An 18,728-nucleotide genomic window follows, 5' to 3' on the forward strand; every position below is an offset into this window, starting at 1 on the left:
TTAACCTCTTCTTTCACTGGATTCACTATAAGCTATAAAAATTTAATTTTTGGTCACATCTATCCTGTTCATTGTTGTTTCTACTGTATTTGTTTTGCAATAGTGCTATTTAGTGCTTAATTTATTTCCTTAGCTTTACAATCTCCTTTTCATTTCATTCTGTTGTCTTATCATCTCATCTTAGGGTGATCTAGTTTACCAATTTCATGTTCTTTTTATGTTTTCCTATAGTATTTACAAGAAATTTTCTTCTGTTCTTTGACTTATATTTTATTCTAGAATGAGTTCTTTTTCTGGCTTTTACATGCTATCTATATTCTTTATTTTACTTTTTGCAGGGGGAATGGCTATAATTCCACATTTTATAAATTCTAAAATACCCATTTTTTTTCACATATTAACATCTCTGAAATTGGGATAACTCCTAAAATTGAGAGCATCTTATAATTTGCCACATGATTCTTCTTCATTAGAGTATATATCTGGTGCATCTTGGAGTCATTTGGGTCCAAGATATGATAAATTATGCAGATTTGTATGTATGGCTAATTCCCTTCCCGCATCTTCTGAGAACTATTTATTTATTTCTCTCTTTGATCAATAACTTGAGGACTGTATACCAAATTCTATCTACTCTTCCAAAGCCTGGCTATTGAGGAGTATGAGATGTGCACAGAATTTGTAGAAAAGAAGGGTCCTGCTCTCTTCCGTGAGAATTTTTTTTTTTTAATGTATTAGCCCAGACTGAAAGTGGAAGGATCTACAAAGGAAAGGCTAGGACTTCAGTTCATCCCCTACTTTAGTGAGAAGCCTAAAGGTACAATTCTGTCAGAATCGGCTCTAGCTACCCACCTCATATTCCATCCATCTCTCCAAATCAATTTTTTTTAATGAGCATCTGATGAATACAGGTTTGGAAGGATATATTCAAGTACTCCAGGAGTACTGTTTATAAGGGTGACAAACTACAAATAATTAAAATGTTTATCAGTAGGGGGATGATAAAATAAATGGCAGTATATCAATACTACAATATATCAAGGAAAGAAGAAAAAGATAGATAATAATGTACTTATTGTAAGAACTCCATAACTCACTTTTAAAAGAAAAAAAGGAACTAACAGAACAAATTGTAGACTGTTCCCCCATTTTTATAAAAAATTCTAAAAAAACAGAAAAAAATCTAGACAAAAATACAGCAGTTATTTACCTGAGGTGAAAGAAAACTGCCATTTTTATTCTATAAACTTCCCAACTGTTACTTTTTACAATAAACATGTATTCATGTATTACTTTTGTAATTAAAAAATAATTATTCAAAAATTTATCTGGTTAAAATAATTAAAATGTTAATATTTTGTGAGCTGGAAAATTTCTAGAAGGGGCACGACACACTGTCAAAGCAATGGCTGTTTGCTTTTACATTTCAAAGGCCTCAAATGCACCACTCAGATGCCAACATTATTATAGCATTTAGAGTTCAATAGCTTCTTTCACAAACTTGTGCAGTTAATAGCAAACTTACGACTCAATTCCCAAGGGAAATTCCTGGCTCATGGCTATTGTGGCTTTAAACGTTTTCTTACTCTCTTTGCACACCAGTTCTCTACCCAGATGAGGAGCTCTAAAATGAAAAAGGAAAAAAGAAAGAAAGAAAGAAAGAAAGAAAGTATTAGGAAATTTTTTCCACATGCTGTCATCTTCCCAAGAAGAATCTGTCATCTTCCAATGACATTCATTAGTATTTCAACTTTTCTTACTCTGATAGAAATAAATTATGCTAAAAGGGAATGAAACGTATAATAAATGAGGCAAGGGTAACAAGAAAAAGAAAATAGCAAAGCATAAAAGTTCAGAAGAATATGATCAAAACCCAGAAAATTTCATATTGAATTTTAATAATCACTATTTTTAATAACAAAGCAAATCCATAGAAAAAAACAACCTTTAAAAATATTTTATATCTTTTAAATCACTTATTCAATTCAATCTCTTACTGTCTATGGTTCTCAGCACTGATCAATAAGAAGTGATATAAAGAATACAGAATTTTACATTACTTGTAGAATATTATAAGATGGAAACATTTTAGAGAAGTTAGAAAAAGTATAACAATAACCTTTCAACATAAAAAAAAAAAGACAACTTCTTACTAAGCATGAGGGTAGGTAATATTTTATTCTCCACCAAAAGAATATTTTCTACAAAGGACTGTATTTTCTTTGACATGGGCAGCCAGAAAAAAATTCTTATTTATTTATTCATTCAAAATAAACCACTCATTCATCATTCTTTTATTCAATAAGTACTTACTGGATACAAAAACTATGTAACAGGTACTCTACTAAGTATTAGCAATATAACCATTAAGCAAACATCTTGGGTAAGCATAGTAAGAAGTAGTCTGGCACAGGCTGAAACAAAGAGATCACGACAGGAGATGAGCTTGGAAAGGCAAAAAGTAGATAAACAATGAGTAGCCTTACATACCTTGCCGAAGACTCTGGATAATAACAGAATATAAAGTTCATCATACAGTGCAAAAACTCAAATAAGCAACTGTATTGGGCAAGTCCTCATATTTCCTTAGAACAATGTCCTATAGGTTTTTTGGTGTATATAAATTGGCAAGAGGGATGTAAAAAGAAGGCTCTACAACTTATTCAAAAAGAGAATGTAACTAGGGATGCTTCTCCCTCATCATGCTTCATCCATATATATATATTTGTGTGTGTGTGTGTGGTATGCGGGCCTCTCACTGTTGTGGCCTCTCCTGTTGCAGAGCACAGGCTCTGGACGCGCAGGCTCAGCGGCCATGGCTCACGGGCCCAGCCGCTCCGCGGCATGTGGGATCTTCCTGGACCAGGGCACAAACCCGTGTCCCCTGCATCAGCAGGCGGACTCTCAACCACTGTGCCACCAGGGAAGCCCCTTCATCCATATTTTTAAAAGGAAAAAGAACTGCTTCAGATGAAACTATATTAATGATTCTCTGTAAAAAAAATTTTATGCCTAAATATTCATGTTTTTACAAATTTTTCTAAAAACCAAAGAATATATAAACAAACAAAACAACACTTACTTTCCATTTTCAGAAGATATATATTCTTCCCATGTAATAGTGTTCTGAGGAGGAGGGGTAAGGGACTGTCTTCGAATTGGCTGCCAAAAAATAACAAAGAGAGAGGGGGAGAGAGAAAGAAAGAGAGATACAGAGACAGAGACGAAGAGGGAGGGAGAAAAGAAAATTATATTTTTTAAAATATAAAATTAAAACATACAATAAACTATAATCTACTTAATCTCTTCAATATAATGCTTTAAGAGGTTATTCTGAGATACTTCCATGGTGATTTAAGCTCCAATAATATTTATTATCATTTTAAAAATCTCAAAAAGAAAAGTGTCAAAGTAGTAAAATCCATTCATTCGATGTCTATTTTTGTTTGTTTTTGTTCTGTTTTGTTTTTAATTTATTTATTTTTGGCTGTGTTGGGTCTTCATTGCTGTGCATGGGCTTTCTCTAGTTGCAGTGAGCAGGGGCTACTCTTCATTGCGGTGTGCGGGTTCTCACCACGGTGGCTTCCCTTGTTGTGGAGCATGGCCTGTGTCCCCTGCATTGTCAGGCGGATTCTTAACCACTGCGCCACCAGGGAAGCCCCATTCGATGTTTTAATCATCTAAAATGTCCCTGGCATTATGCTAGATGCTGAACGTGGGAACTACAGAGAAGTATAAAAACTAATCCTGACTTCACAGAGTTTACAATTCAAAGTTGGAAAGAAAAAACACATACAAACATGAATAGTTAATCAGGAATACAAAGTATTAAATGATTAAAGATCAAATGAGCTTACAAAAAACTGAGTAATACAGGGGTTCAGAAAAGAGAGCAGTTTTCTATAGACAATAAATCGAGACTAGGGGATTGAGGCTCAAATTTAAATGAAAAGAAAATAAAAAGAATATTTTGGACAGAGAGAATTAACAGTGAAAACACTAGATTGATTTGAACTAGGGAGGAAAGTTCAAAAGGGAGATCCACAACAGTGGTAAAGGTCATATCAGATTTAAAACTTACACCTCATCTTTGTTAACTAAGAGCTTGGATCACAATAGGATGAATTGGCAATAAAGAACTAAGGGAGAGGCAGTAGAAATCGAAAATTGCTAGGGAAAAACCAACACCACAAACTGTAGAGCAAAAGGGCAATAAGTGAAAGACACATAAATAACAAAATGAACAGTAACACTGGGAGAAGGTTCCATTCAGAGAAGTATAGTTTTGGATATAATGAGTTTAAGATGTTAATAGGCAGCATATTAGAGTTGTTAAAATCAAGGATTTTGAAGACACAAAAATGAACTGCAATCCCACCCAGCTCCACTACCTGGTAGTTGTGTGAATTGGGGCATGTTATTTATATTATTGTCAATTTAATTCACCTGCAAAATGGGAATATGACCACCCAACTCATAGTTAAGAATTCAAGGAGATAGTGTATGGAAAATCTTAGTGCCTAGCACAGTATAAAGGATTCAGTAAATAATAGTAACTATTTTATACTTGGAAGTTCCTAGAGGGCAGTTACAAAAAGAAAAGGAGAGAAATCATATTTAGAGATAATGGTTTAAGAATTCTCTGACTAAATGAAAAGTAATAAAACAGAGGACTGATGACTGAGTCCTAAAAACTACACAGATTTGCCGGGGGGAGGGCGGAGAGGACAGAAGGGAGCCAGATATTAATCAATAAGGGAAAAGAAAAAAACATAGCATCAAGTATCATGACAAGATACAAGACAAGTATCAAGTATCATGACAAGATGCAAGACAAGTATCATGGAAGTGAAAAGGCTGTTTCAATATCATAACAAAGACTTTAAAGGGAAAGAAGCCTGAAAAAAGGGCCACAGATTTTGTTGGTTAGAAATCATTGATGATCTCTGAGTAGCAACAGAAGAATAGGGGAAGAAGGGAAACTAACAGTTTTTGAGCATCAGGCAATATGAAAGATGACGTTCTGCCCTTGAGAAGTTTACAAAGAGACACACAGGAAGTAGATAATTATAATCCAGGATGGGTGTGCTATGATAGAGGGATCAAGAGGATGGCATAAAATCACTGAGAAGAGCCAAAAAGATGTGCCAGCAATGGTGGTTCCTGGTGGAGAAGTCTAAAAGAAAGAGGACAAAATAACCAAATGAAGGACATTGAGAAAAGTACAATGGTGAGAAAAAGCATGCTGTACTGGGAAACTACAAGTGTGGTGCTATTTTTCCCTTCATGTGTAGCATACATGAAGGAAAAATAGCAAGATACAAGGTAAGAGGGCAAGACACAGAAGAGAAAAAGTAGTTTGAAAGGGTTTTGTGCACTAAGTAGATTGTATTTTACTCAGAGAGCAATGGATGAATATTTTGAGCAATATAATGTTTTAGAACACAAATGCTGGAGCCAGACTGACCAAATCCTGGCTTTGCCAATTACTAGCTGACTTTGGACAAATTATTTAACCTCTTTTGTCTCAGTTTAGTCAACTACATAACCTCAGAGGGTCGTTGTAAGGATAAAACTGGCTTGTTAACATAAAATACTTAAAATAGTGCCTGACACATAGTAAATATTCTATACATTTAGTTATTGAGGCTTTACATAGTTCAATCTATTTCAGAGAGGTCATTCTGGTAGCAGTGAGTAAGTTAGGAAGCTATCTCAGTAATCCAAATGAGAAATGATAAGCTATTTCAAAATGGAAGAAGAGAAATAGATTCATGAGATCTTTAGGATTTTGTAATCGATTAGACACAGAGGTTAAGGAAAGCTAAGAAGTCCAAGGACAAATTTCAGATTGCTGGTTTGGGTAATGGTAGTAGATAATGGTGTTACCACTCAAGACAGAGAAAATAAGAAGAATGAAAAAACTGATCAGATTTAAACATACTAAATCTTAGATACCTATGTTTATCCAAGTGGAGGTAGGCAAAATACTATAGATCTGGTGATTAAGAGGTCAGAATTGAAGGTATATATTGGGTGACAGTTACTAGTTTATGTGGTAACTGAAGCATCAGGTATGTATCTAACAATGAGACATTAGAGAATACTAATTGTCTACTCAATCAATAATCTATCTCCTGTTCTTTGTTGTAAAAGAACCTCCCTACCAATTTTTGGCTGGACACATGACTTCCTAGATTAAAGACTTCTAGATATCTTTACAGCTAGCTAAATTAGTTACACCTAAGTTCTAACCAATGGGATTTCAGCAGTGATGTATGCAACTTCTGACTGGGTACTCAAACAGAACAGGCATGTCCTCTCTTTCCTAATTACTATTAGCAATTATCATTCCTAATGGTTGGAATGCTAAACAGGTAATAAAACATCGTATACCATGTGAATGAAGGCCAGATCCTAGAAATGGTAGAGAAATAAGACCAAAAAAAAAAAAAAAAAGGCTAGGTCTGAGATTAACTCACAGAACAAAGAAACCATATAAACTCAGATTTTTCCATGAGAGAAAAATAAACTCTCGTCTTAAGTTACTGTTATAATCAGCCAAAATTATATCATAACCAATACCAAATATGATATATAAAATGTGATACTACACACAATAGTATGGTATGTGGCAATGGCTATTAACAGAATGACAAATGGGCTTAATAGATAGTGACTGTCATAAATATTGTGGCAAAACATTAGGTAAAACAGTGTCTTGTGATCCTGCAGAAGGCAGACAAGCTAATAGAAGCTGTAACAAACAGAAGAAATGACTGAAAAAATTTACCACTGATGCTCCAACCCAGAAAGGTTAATCACACCTCCACCCAAATATCTGTCTAACTAAGCAGATCATGGTCAGTTTCTCTTTCAGAGCACTGCTTAAAATTGTCTACTCTTTTGTCTACTCTTGCTTCCAGTCTATTTAATACCTATATATATTTAATACCTGTATATACATTTGGCTATAACTGAGTGTTTATATATATATATATTAAATTATATATATATAAAATCACATATATATTATCATATATATGTATATAATATATATATAATCATAGTAAAGAATCATTTTCCTGGCATGATTAGATAATGTGGCATGTCATATAAGTATATTTTTCCAGGTAATAAAATTCTCTAAGCAGTTTCTACTATTTCCAATAGAATTCTTTCTAAACTATACATTACACATTCCCTATCTTAGTAGAGACTGTAATGAATCTAATTTAAACTTCCACTGAGCACTTTACTTCATCATTATGAATATCAGTTATTATATTTTAATAAGGTCTTAGTTTATGTTTATTCTAATTGATCCTTTGTTATATACTGATACTCAAAGTTGAACCCATCAGTGTTCCCACTATACTGTTCCCATAACTATCTAATGAAACAGGAAGACATGAAGGCTGCCACAGGACACCAGATGGCTTTCTAAGTTTATTTCCCTAAGTCAGTAGGCTCTGTAACTAAAATGAAATCAAATCTTTCCTACACAATTAAATGCAAACTTTTAATGCCTGTTTTTCTTGAAGCATATAAGAAATAGTTTTGATTTATTGCTAGATTTGCTGAATCCTAATATTTTATATGGCAAAATTTTCTGGAAGTTTAACACATTCATGTATTTTATATCTATATATTCTTATTTTGATTTTATATATTAAAAAAGTACATAATCACTAATACAGTTTAACTCAATATTCTGTATGTATAGCTTGCATACAATTAATGCTTTTATCAATGACTGTCTAAGGTATAAATGGGGCATTACTCCCCCCTCCAACAATAATTGGTTAGAACAAAGTGGAAAAAAGCACCAAAAGTGGAGGAGCAAGTGTCCATAACTTAAGAATTTCTGAGCACTTAAATTTTACTATAAAAAATATTGTCAAAAATATATACTAAATATTAGAACTGTCTGGAAAGGAGAGGGAAAAGGAGTAGAAATGGCAAAACTAGTTAAAAGGCAAATAATTACTTCTAAGTGTTACCTATAAGCTATTTCTTATAGAAATTAAAACAAATATTTGTCTGAAAAAAAAAGAAACTCAAAAGCTATTCATTTAGAATAAAGAACATAAATGCATTCTGAAAAGGATATACATTTTTAAGAACTGAAATTCTATTAAAATGTGGCTTTAAAATATAATATTTTTGGGAATTCCCTGGCGGTCCAGTAGTTAGGATTCCACGCTTTAACTGCCAAGTGTGCAGGTTCAATCCCTGGTTGGGGAACTAAGATCCCACAAGCCACACAACATGGCCAAAAAAAAAAAAATATATATATATATACATATATATATATATATATATAATATTTTCATGTCTTTTGAAAACAATCATAATAGTCACACATATTTTCTAAGTTCTTGAAATTTTCAATAATGTTCCAAAGCCAAAAACATGCTTTTTACTAATGTGTTCTCTATACATCATTTAAAAAAACACCACAATACTGATTTTGACTACTTTTACCAATAGCAACGTTCTCTCATTCCTTTTACAACTTCAGCTTCACAATATTTTGTAAGAATTGCTAAGACGTGTTGGAAATCTGGTTACACACAAAGAAGAGACTTTAACAAAGGCAATCTGGGAAGCAATATACTTAGACCAAGAACAAGAAGAACTTGGGGTAAGGGTCCAAGAATCAAAACCCATCTTTGCTACTTATAGCTTTGTGACTTTAGATATATTAATTTCTTTAAACCTCATTTTCCTTTCTATACAATTGGGCAATGATAGTTATCTCATTAGGTCATTGTGATAATTAAAAATTAAATGAGATGATATATGAAAAAATACTTCACACAATGCCCAGGAACTACTTCCTTTGATCTGATCAGAAGTCAGAAGCTTAATTATTTAATTCATATTATTTTGTTTTATTATATAGACATCTGGGATTAAACTATGTTTTAATTTCAACGTGCCAAACTATACGTGATTAAAATGTCATTTTAAGACCCCTTTACCAATTCAAGTGCATCAAGTTACAATCTCTGCCCTAAAGAAAATAAATTTGTGTACTCATCCCAAAATGGTTTGCTGCCAAAATTAAACAAAGGTAGCAATAAGCACCACCACAACAAAATCATTTTTTAAAAAAGAACTGTTATAAAATTTAAATCACAATATAGTCCAAAGAAATGTTCTTTATGTCTGGTTAACAATGGGAAAGGGTAACAGCTCTGTCAAAAGATTAGGCTTATCATTCCCTCTCTTCAATCCATCTCCATTTCTATTTCCTAAGCATATCACATCCTATTACCTCCTACTGATGGAGAGATCAGCAAATACCAGGAGGCTTCTGGAAAATAAAGTCTAGTGAGGTTCTAACCCAAGGACAAAAGAAAAATGAGGACTGCAAAGAGGATCTGGTAGGAAGGGGACACGATCACACTAAACTGGATCACAATTTTAACTTAAACATTTAATGTGGATTCTTAAGCACTTTACATCCTATACTCACTTAACTAAACTATGGTTGATTCACTCAACACATAAACTTTCTAAACATTAAGATAATTTTGCTGGCACACACGGTATCACCATGAATTAGTTGAGACCTGGCATACTATTCTGAAAAGTTTGTCTATCCTGAAAATGCAATCTGGCACAATACCATAGGGGAGAGGCTAAACATTCAAGGAATTCAAGTCTCCTCATAGTAGCCTTTCATCTTTTTCTGACTGTGACTCACATTTTACACTATAACCCAGCAGTCACACATATGCAAGTAGACACAACATACACCCCTGACACTATTGTTTCATAAAGTAATAAGGACCCATACTATGTGCTCTAGTTTTTCCTTATTATCTGAATTTAGATTCTACTTCAAAAAAAAAAAAAAAGTGGGGGTCACAGCCCACAAATTGAATTCATAATCCACTAAAGGGTCCCAATCCTAAAAAACACTGCTATAAAAAATGTTAACATTTGGGAATCACTGTTTTTCTGGTTTTAAAGTCTAAAATTGTTAAAATAAAAAAAAATTTAAGAAACCCTCCAATTCATCTTACTAGGGAAATAAGATTATAGAGCCAAGTTACCTTGTCTCATATAGCTATGTAGTTCCATGATTTCTCTCCCCTTTTCCTACTGTCACACAATTCTTTGCATGTACCATGTTTTCAATAAATACATACTGAATAAAAAAATTATGGGAAGGTATAGGCTAGAAATGACTTCATAAAGTAGGTAGATTTTTAGCCAGGTCTTCACAGCAGCAGAAGATTTCAGTTGGTGAAGTAGGAAAAAAATAATAATAATATATGCAAAGGGACATGGATTAAAAATTAACACCAGGTTTCATGCTTACAAAACGATTTTAATCTACTTATTAGTGAAGACTCAAAGATCAAGAACAGGTTCACAAAAAATCACCAAAGACTGTATCACAGAAAAATAAAAGGTGATACATGGTAAACAAAACCTATGAGCATACTTATATAAACTCACTGAATGCCAGGAATGAAGTCTACCCCCTCTCTCTTTAGAACATTATAAATTAAGAAAAGTAAAAGTTATACCTCAAAATTCTGCTCCATTATGTTTCCACCTTTACTCAAACTCTCCATAATGGCTTTATTTCGAAGAATATCTTCTTCACTGAGATGTTCTCTTCTTTTTCTTGATTCTAAAACAAGTCCATTCACCAGATAAAAGTCGGCCAAAAAGTTTCCTACCCTTTCCTAAAGCAAAATCAAATATTTCAAAATAATAAAGTTTATCTTAGATTTTTTTAAAGTTTCGAAGTAATACACAGTTTCTTCATAAACATATAACATTTAGATGTAAATAAAATATTCCTCTGGTACTTGAAATTATCAAATTATCTTATACATTCTATTAAGCTAAAAAATACATAAAATTACACATTTCAAATTTGTAAAGGAAAATTTAAAACACACAAGATGTATGGTAGTTAATCTGCAAATGAATTAAGTGTAAGTAAAAACAACACATAGTATTCCTTTAGAATCTACTCCCAAGTAGCACAAAACTATCTGACAACTTAATTTAGCTAATAGTCAAATATCATGAGTTACAAGGAGGGGTCAGGGATAATTAATGTTCCCATTTTATAGATAGAAAAAAATGGAATAAAAAGAAATAAAAATTTCTAGTACAACTAAAATTAATTACCTGTTCCAATATTCTCTAACAGGCCCAAACTTCAAGTTACAGTTGCTTGCTTCTTTCAACAAAGGGAGAACCACCAAGTAGTTTTGCTCATCAATATAATTATGTATTTATATTATGGATTGGGGATAGGGAAACTCAAATGGATTAAAAGGACATCAAGAAAAGAGGGCTCCTTCAACATTAACCTTCACCTTTTTCCAGACCCACAGGTGGTCAGAGTTTGAAATACCTTACCTCAAAAAACATGATCAGTAACTACTGAAAATAAGCTTCCCATTTCTACCTGCATGCAGATCACTTGCTCTCCTCTTGCTGCTGTTTTCTGGCATTCCAAAACTAAGTGTTTATTGTTGCTTCCATTTCCACCTTGCTTTTGGTGGCTTCCTTACCAGTCATTAGAAAGCAAGGCATTCTGTACCTGTTTCTACCTACAAAATGGGAACCATAAGCATTACTGACTCCCTCCTTACCTGTCAAAGATTTAAGAAGATCACCTAGACACTCTTCAAGAGCTTTGAGCTGCTTAGCAGTAGCACTAGATGAACAGCAGCTTCAATTTTTATCTTCTCTTGAAGTGATCCTTCTAATGCTGTCCAGAAGAACAGAGTACAAACAAATAAGACTTCAAGCCAACAAATGGATTGCAATGTAGGATCTCACAACTGGGAATCCTATAATGGTACTTGTTGCCAAATAGGCTTAGAGAGGAAAATTGATGAACCTAGATCTCACAGTGAGAATTTTTCTGTGGTTGGGAAACACTCAAGTGATAATGATCAATTTTTAAAATCTTGTAATGAAAAAGCATTTATTAAAAATAAATCATATCAATAAAAAAATTTAAATGTATATTCCCCATAATCCAGCCATTCCATTTCTTGCTATCTATAAAAGACAATGAAAAGGCATGTAAAAGGATAGTAAACATAACATCATTTATAGTGGGAGAAAACTGGACACAAATGTGTGTCCATCTAAATGTCCAAAAATAAGAGACTGGATAAATAAATTACAACATATCCATACTATGGAATACTATGCAGTTGCTAAAAAGAATGAAGTAATACTACTGAAAAGAAAACACTTCTAAGACATTGGGGGAAAAAAAGTTGCAAAACAATAGATAAAATGACACTTTATGAAAAATAAACCTATCAATCATAAATAGATAGATATTTATGTACATAAAGCATAAAGAAAGGTCTGGGGGATATACAGCTGGATAACCTTCTGCAAAGGACTCTGGGATTGTGAGTAGTGGTCAAGGGAGATTTTTCAGCTTTATGTGTAAGACTGTGTGGTGGTTAATTTTATGTCAGTTTGCCTAGACTATGATGTCCAACTGTTCAATCAAACACCAGTCTAGATGTTGCTACAAAGGCTTTTTGTTTGTTTTGGCTGTGCTGTACAGCTTGCACGATCTTAGTTCCCCAATGAGGGATTGAACCCAGGCCACAGTGGTGAAAGCACTGAGTCCTAACCACTGGACCACCAGGGAATTCCATGAAGGCATTTTTTAGATTAATTAAAATTTACATCAGCAGACTTGAAGTAAAGCAGATTACCCTCCATAATATGGAAAGGCCATATCCAATCAAATGTAGGCCTTAAGAGCAAAGACTAAGGTTTCCCAAAGGAAAAGCAATTCTGCCTCAAGACTGCAACACAGAAACCCTGCCTGAGATTCTAGCCTGCAGATTTCAAACTCAAGACCATATCAACTCTCCCCTGAATTTCCAGCCTGCTAGACTGCTCTAAAAATTTCAGACTTACCAGCCTCTACATTCACACAAGCTAATTCCTTAAAATAAATCAATCTCTCCCTCACCCTTCTCTCCTTCTGTCTATAGGTATATATACATCTATATACAGATATATACACATACACAGAGAGATACAGAACTCCTACTGATTTTGTTTCTCAAAGAACCCTGACTATTACAGGCTATTTTTGTCTTTCTAATGAGGATATATTCATTTCTACTGTGTGTAATAAAAGATAAATAGAATTCTTAAAATCTTGGCCCTTACCTAATGTGTTACTTATCCTTGACTTTAAAATTTTATAAGATGCTTCTTCATACATGCAACTAAAAAATGTTTGAATATATTTTGAACATATTGTATTTGAAATATTATATATTATATAACCTCTTGCTGACAGATGAAATGGGAATTATGGAAAGAATTTACAATTCACTAATGGGGAAACCGCCACTGAGATTTAATTTAATTACAGTGTTGTAGAAATGTAAGCTTATTTAATTTTAGTCAAATATATGGAATACTGAGGGACAGATACTGGGTAAGTAAATAGTATAAAATTCTAAAAGAAGAAAGAAAAAAGGTCCAGAGAAATGAATTTAAAAGTATATGCTTCTTTGTGGTCTTCCTAAGAAATAAAGCATTAGAAATATAATGGAACCATGTGAAGACATTGTTCCCTGTATAATAACAAGGCAACAAACAACAAGAATATTTTTCAACATAAAATTCAAATGAACTAAACTTTCTCTCCTGGCTTCTCCTATCTTCCAACTCTGTAACCAACCAATATAATTCCCTATTTGGGTTCAAAGAGAAGAGAATAAACTACTTGAAAACAAGTAAGTAAGATACTTCTTTCTACCTGTATTTCCATCACATTATTTTGGCAACATTAAATACTAAACAATTTTTAAAGTGTAAAAATCTCGATTTGCACATACTGTTTTATCTTCCCGAAAAAGCCATCCTGTTTGGGCACGCGTGAAAGAAATTGATTTGGTTGATAAAGTTGCAGAGTAAATATCGCTACTCATTAAAATGTCAACCTCTTCTTCTGTTTCCATCTCTGATTCCTGGGGTGGGGGCAAAAGGTAAATATAAGAATCTAGGTTTTCAGAGGTTTTTAGCACCACACATGAAAATGTCAACAATTAAAACGTTACAGATTTCAAAAAACAAAAAGGACCAATTCTAAAAAAATGTGAAGTGCTAGTTACTCTAAAAACAATTACAGAAGTGTAAACTTCATATAACTAAATAAGTTAGAATTATAACTAATTATGAATCTAAAAATACAGGACACATAAAAAGGGTACTCACACTCTTCCAGATATGTAATGGAAACAATACTAGATTACCCATTACAGAAGTACAAAGTATGCAGAGTAATTGTAAAAGATTACTTTAAGAATTAAGTAGACACGTCTGAGACAAAATGCCTGTAAGAAGGTTTTGTTTTCTTTAAGTATAGATGAATCTTACTTTAGTTCTTTTTAATTTAAAGACCCACCACTATGAGCCTTTCTTTCCCAATAGTTTTAAGTAGAAGGAAGGAAGGGAAGGAGGAAAGGAGAGAGGTGATAAGGAAGGAAAAAAGGAAAGGAGGCCACATGGGATCTTCTCTATACACCTTATAGAAAGAAAAGAAATCCATAAATATCAACTCATAATTTCCAAACTCAATTAGCAGCCTTGCTTCAACATATTCCCCAGTGCTGGCATAAAATAATTGATCGATAATTATTTTTTAAAAGAGAAAGCTTTGTGCTTGTTTCAGGGACAGAAAACTAAGAGACCAGGTACAGAAGAGTAAATGAGTAGGTATTAGATGAGGCTCTATTCTAAATATAATAGGCCAAGAGAGATTCTCTGATATTTAGGACCCCAGAATCCGAAGAAAAGAGGGAGAAAAAAGGTAGAACCTAGAGAGTTGACTGGAGAATGAGAACCATCCATAAGGTTTCCAATAAGTAGTCTCTATTTTCCCTACCTCCTGATTTCTAGATTCCCAGGAGGCCCATTTTCTATTCGTCACCACAAACTTTCACCCAGATATAGCCCATTTCCTTCACCCTTACAAGTGAGGGATAGAAAATCTTGACATTAATGCTAAGGCTGTAACAGGTGAAAATGTATTCCTGGTAACCCAAACTAATTCTGAACACAATTTCCTAAAGAGAAATTTTGACTGGCATAGATTGTACAGAACTGTTAACCATCATGATGTAAATATATTACAAATCAATTAGGATTTTATGTACTAGCTTGGGAACAACACTATATGCAACACTACCTATGAAGAAATTTGCCTTAAGTTTCAAACATCCCAATTTCAAATAAACTTTTGAAACATAACTCTTCTGTAAATCATAGACTATCTCCTAACCACATCATTGAAAAAGACCTGTTGTTAATTACATTCATTCAACAAACATTTAATGAACAATTATTACTTATGTATACATATTAGGATAAAAAACAAGTATTCTCTGCCCTGAGGATTATTGCTCAAAATCTAGCATTTCTGTATTCTTTTAGACATAAAATACACACACATATACCCTAAATACCAGACCACTGGTGATCTCATTGATACTATAACATCAGCTAATACTTACACTACTAGCCTTAATCTCTGGCTTCTCTTTTAGTACTATCTTTCCAACTCATCTATTGCCCAGTTAGCTATCCTGTTGTTATTTAAAACATAAGAATTCGAATTATTTAGTACATATATGAGAGTCTAGAATAAGGGTCAGCAGACTATGGCCAGCAGTCAAATCCAGTCCACCATCTGTTTTTCAAGTAAAATTTTATTAGAATACAGCCATACTCATTCATTTATATATTGTCTATGGTGGCTTTTATGTTAATAACAGCAGAAGTGAGCAGTTGTGACAGAGACCATATGACCTGCAAATATATTTAAATATCTAAAATACTGACTCTCTCCCTTTACAGAAAGATTCTGCCAAACCCTAACTAGAATGTACTGATGCTGTATTAGGTACCAGAGACCACAACTAAAAGAACCCCAAACCTCTGAGAAGCTTAGCCCCAAAAAAGAAGAAAGCCATATAGACAAAAACAGCATTAGAGCTCTATGGTACCACATTAGTGAGAACATCAAGAAAACAATGGTCATTTGGCAGATGAGGAAGTAACACTAAGTAGGTGCCCCACCAGGGTGAGGGTACAAGAAGAAGGGTATCCCCAGAATTGGAAACAATATGAACAAAGGAATGAAACACTAAATAGCCTGGAAAAAATTGCAAAGAGTTCAGCATGAAGGTATCTATGATAACAGGGTAAGAAAAAGGCTGGAAAAATGAACAAAAGCCAGGTCACAGAAGGAACCATGGCATGCTAAGGAACTTGGATTTCATTCTTCAGGCAATAGGGAACTTTTAAAGTGTCTTTAAGGAAGACAAGTGTCATGAATTTGTTTTCAATGTTCAACCTATCTCCAATATGTGAAATAATTTAAAAGCAGACAAGAAGGGGGCCAGGAAGATCATTTATGAGATTTTTGTGACAGTCCAGTTGACATAATGAATATCTAAATTATGGCAATAACAGCATGAATAAAAAAGGGATAATTATAAGACATGAGGGAGACAAGAATAACCACACATGTTCTCTAATTAGGAAATGTGAGAATACAAGAAAAGATGTCAAAAAAAACCTCCAATTTTTCTCGCTGAACAGAGAATGATATCAATCACCAAAGGAAAGAAAATGGGAGAACGGGCACCTTAAAGGGAAAATAATGAGTTAAGTCTTAAATAAGCTAAGTTTTGAGGTACCTAAGAGACACACAGGATATCCATTAGGCATATAAACAGCTAGGTCCCCACTCAGAAGATCTGAGTTACAAATATATACTTGTGAACTATCAACTGATAAGAGGTAGTGAGAGCTGTGGGAATGGAAGAGATTATTCTGGCAATTTGTAAAAATGAGAACATCAAGCGCATATCAATATTCAAGAAGTGAGCAGAGAAAAGGAAACAGGCAAAAGAGAGTAAGAAGGAGATATGGGAAAAGAACATCTAATGATCAAGGTCAAGTCACAAGGAAATGCAAATTTTAAGAACTGAGTTACCGATAATAGCAAATACTTCAGAGAAGTCTATATAAAGAGAAGGTTGAAGCTAATACACTGATTTTAGCAACAGATCCAATATGAAGGTCATCTAAAACCCCAAACCTGTTTCCTTTTCCAATTGCCCCAATTCTATCTGTGGCACCACCATCATTTACTCTGTATTGTAGTCTGTTCAGTGTGTAATAGCATCATGCTTAAAAAAACAAGGTACATACCTTAATTTAAAAATACTTTATTGCTGGGACTTCCCTGGTGGCACAGTGGTTAAGATCTGCCTGCCAATGCAGGGGACACAGGTTTGATCCCTGGCCCAGGAAGATGCCACATACTGCAGAGCAACCAAGCCCGTGCACCACAACTACTGAGCCTGTGCTCTAGAGCCGTTCAGCCACAACTACTGAGCCCATGTGCCACAACTACTGAAGCTTGTGTGCCTAGAGACCGCACTCCACAACAAGAGAAGTCACTGCAATGAGAAGCCCACGCACTGGCAACAAAGAGTAGCCCTGGCTTGCCGCAACTAGAGAAAGCCCACACACAGCAACGAAGACCCAAAGCAGCCAAAACATAAATTTAAAAAAAAACACAAAACTTTATTGCTAAAAAATGCTAACCATCATCTGAACCTTCAGCAAGTCATAATCTGTTTGCTGGTAGAGGAGTCAAAATATTTCAAGAATTACCAAAATGTGACACAGAGACACAAAGTAAGCAAATGCTGTTGGAAAAATGGCACCAATAGACTTGCTCAACACAGGGTTGCCACAGACCTTCAATTTGTAAAAAACGCAATATCTGTGACGTGCAATGAAGCGAAGTATGCCTATAACCATAAAAACACATATTTTCCCCCCTTCCATTCTCTCCCTTTTCCAATCCATCTTGCATACTAGCTGTGTGATCTTAGCGATATCTTTTAACATTTATAAGCCTCAATATTTTCATCTATAAAATAGAGATGGTACTATTTAGACAGGTTATTTTAAGGATTTAATAAAAGAGCTTTAAAGTATTTATAGTTCCAGTATGCTGGCATTTAATGCTTAATATATGATAGTAATTGATATACAGTTTGCCCTCCATAACTGCAGGTTCCGCATCTGCAGATTCAACCAACAAGGGATCAAAAATATTTGGAGAAAAAAAATTCCAGAAAGTTCCAGAAAGCAAAACTTAAAATTTGCCACACAGGCAACTAATTACAAGGTATTTACACTGTATTTACAACTATTTACCTAGGCTTTACATTGTATTAAGTATTATAAGTAATCTAGAGATGAATTATAGGATATGGGAGGATGTGTGTAGCTTATATGCAAATACTACACCATTTTATATAAGGGACTTGAGCATCTGTGGATTTTGGTATCCTTGGGGATTCCTAGAATCAATCCCCCGCAGATACCAAGAGACAAACTGTATACTATTAATACAATGCCACTATCCATAGCACCTAGCAGTGTCTAGCATTTATTAGGTCCTTGATAAAATGTTTGAGGAAGAGAGGGAAGGAGGAAAAGTCAAAAAACTATTATATATAAGATTAATTCATTTAAATTACTTTTTGATCAAATCAATCCCTTGTTTAAGAATCTATGACTCTCTATTGCCAACTATAACAAACCCTAAATTATTTTCTCTGGCTGTTAAGGCCTTCCATAAACCATGTTCCTATGCTCAGTAAGAGAAA

General features: G+C 33.9%; 1 protein-coding gene across 1 annotated transcript in view; it reads right to left on the reverse strand.

The window, feature by feature from the left end:
- The window catches only part of ANKRD13C (ankyrin repeat domain 13C), a 79,965-nt gene that overhangs the window by 10,849 nt on the left and 50,388 nt on the right, over positions 1 to 18,728 (reverse strand). Inside the window, exons 8-11 of the mRNA XM_065888907.1 lie at positions 13,872 to 14,003; positions 10,548 to 10,709; positions 3,083 to 3,162; positions 1,526 to 1,624 (exon numbers count right to left, since the gene is read on the reverse strand). Coding sequence (XP_065744979.1) covers positions 1,526 to 1,624; positions 3,083 to 3,162; positions 10,548 to 10,709; positions 13,872 to 14,003 — 473 coding nt within the window. The remainder of the gene's footprint in view (positions 1 to 1,525; positions 1,625 to 3,082; positions 3,163 to 10,547; positions 10,710 to 13,871; positions 14,004 to 18,728) is intronic.

Source organism: Phocoena phocoena, chromosome 1, assembly GCF_963924675.1.
Source record: "Phocoena phocoena chromosome 1, mPhoPho1.1, whole genome shotgun sequence".
Taxonomy (NCBI): domain Eukaryota; kingdom Metazoa; phylum Chordata; class Mammalia; order Artiodactyla; family Phocoenidae; genus Phocoena; species Phocoena phocoena.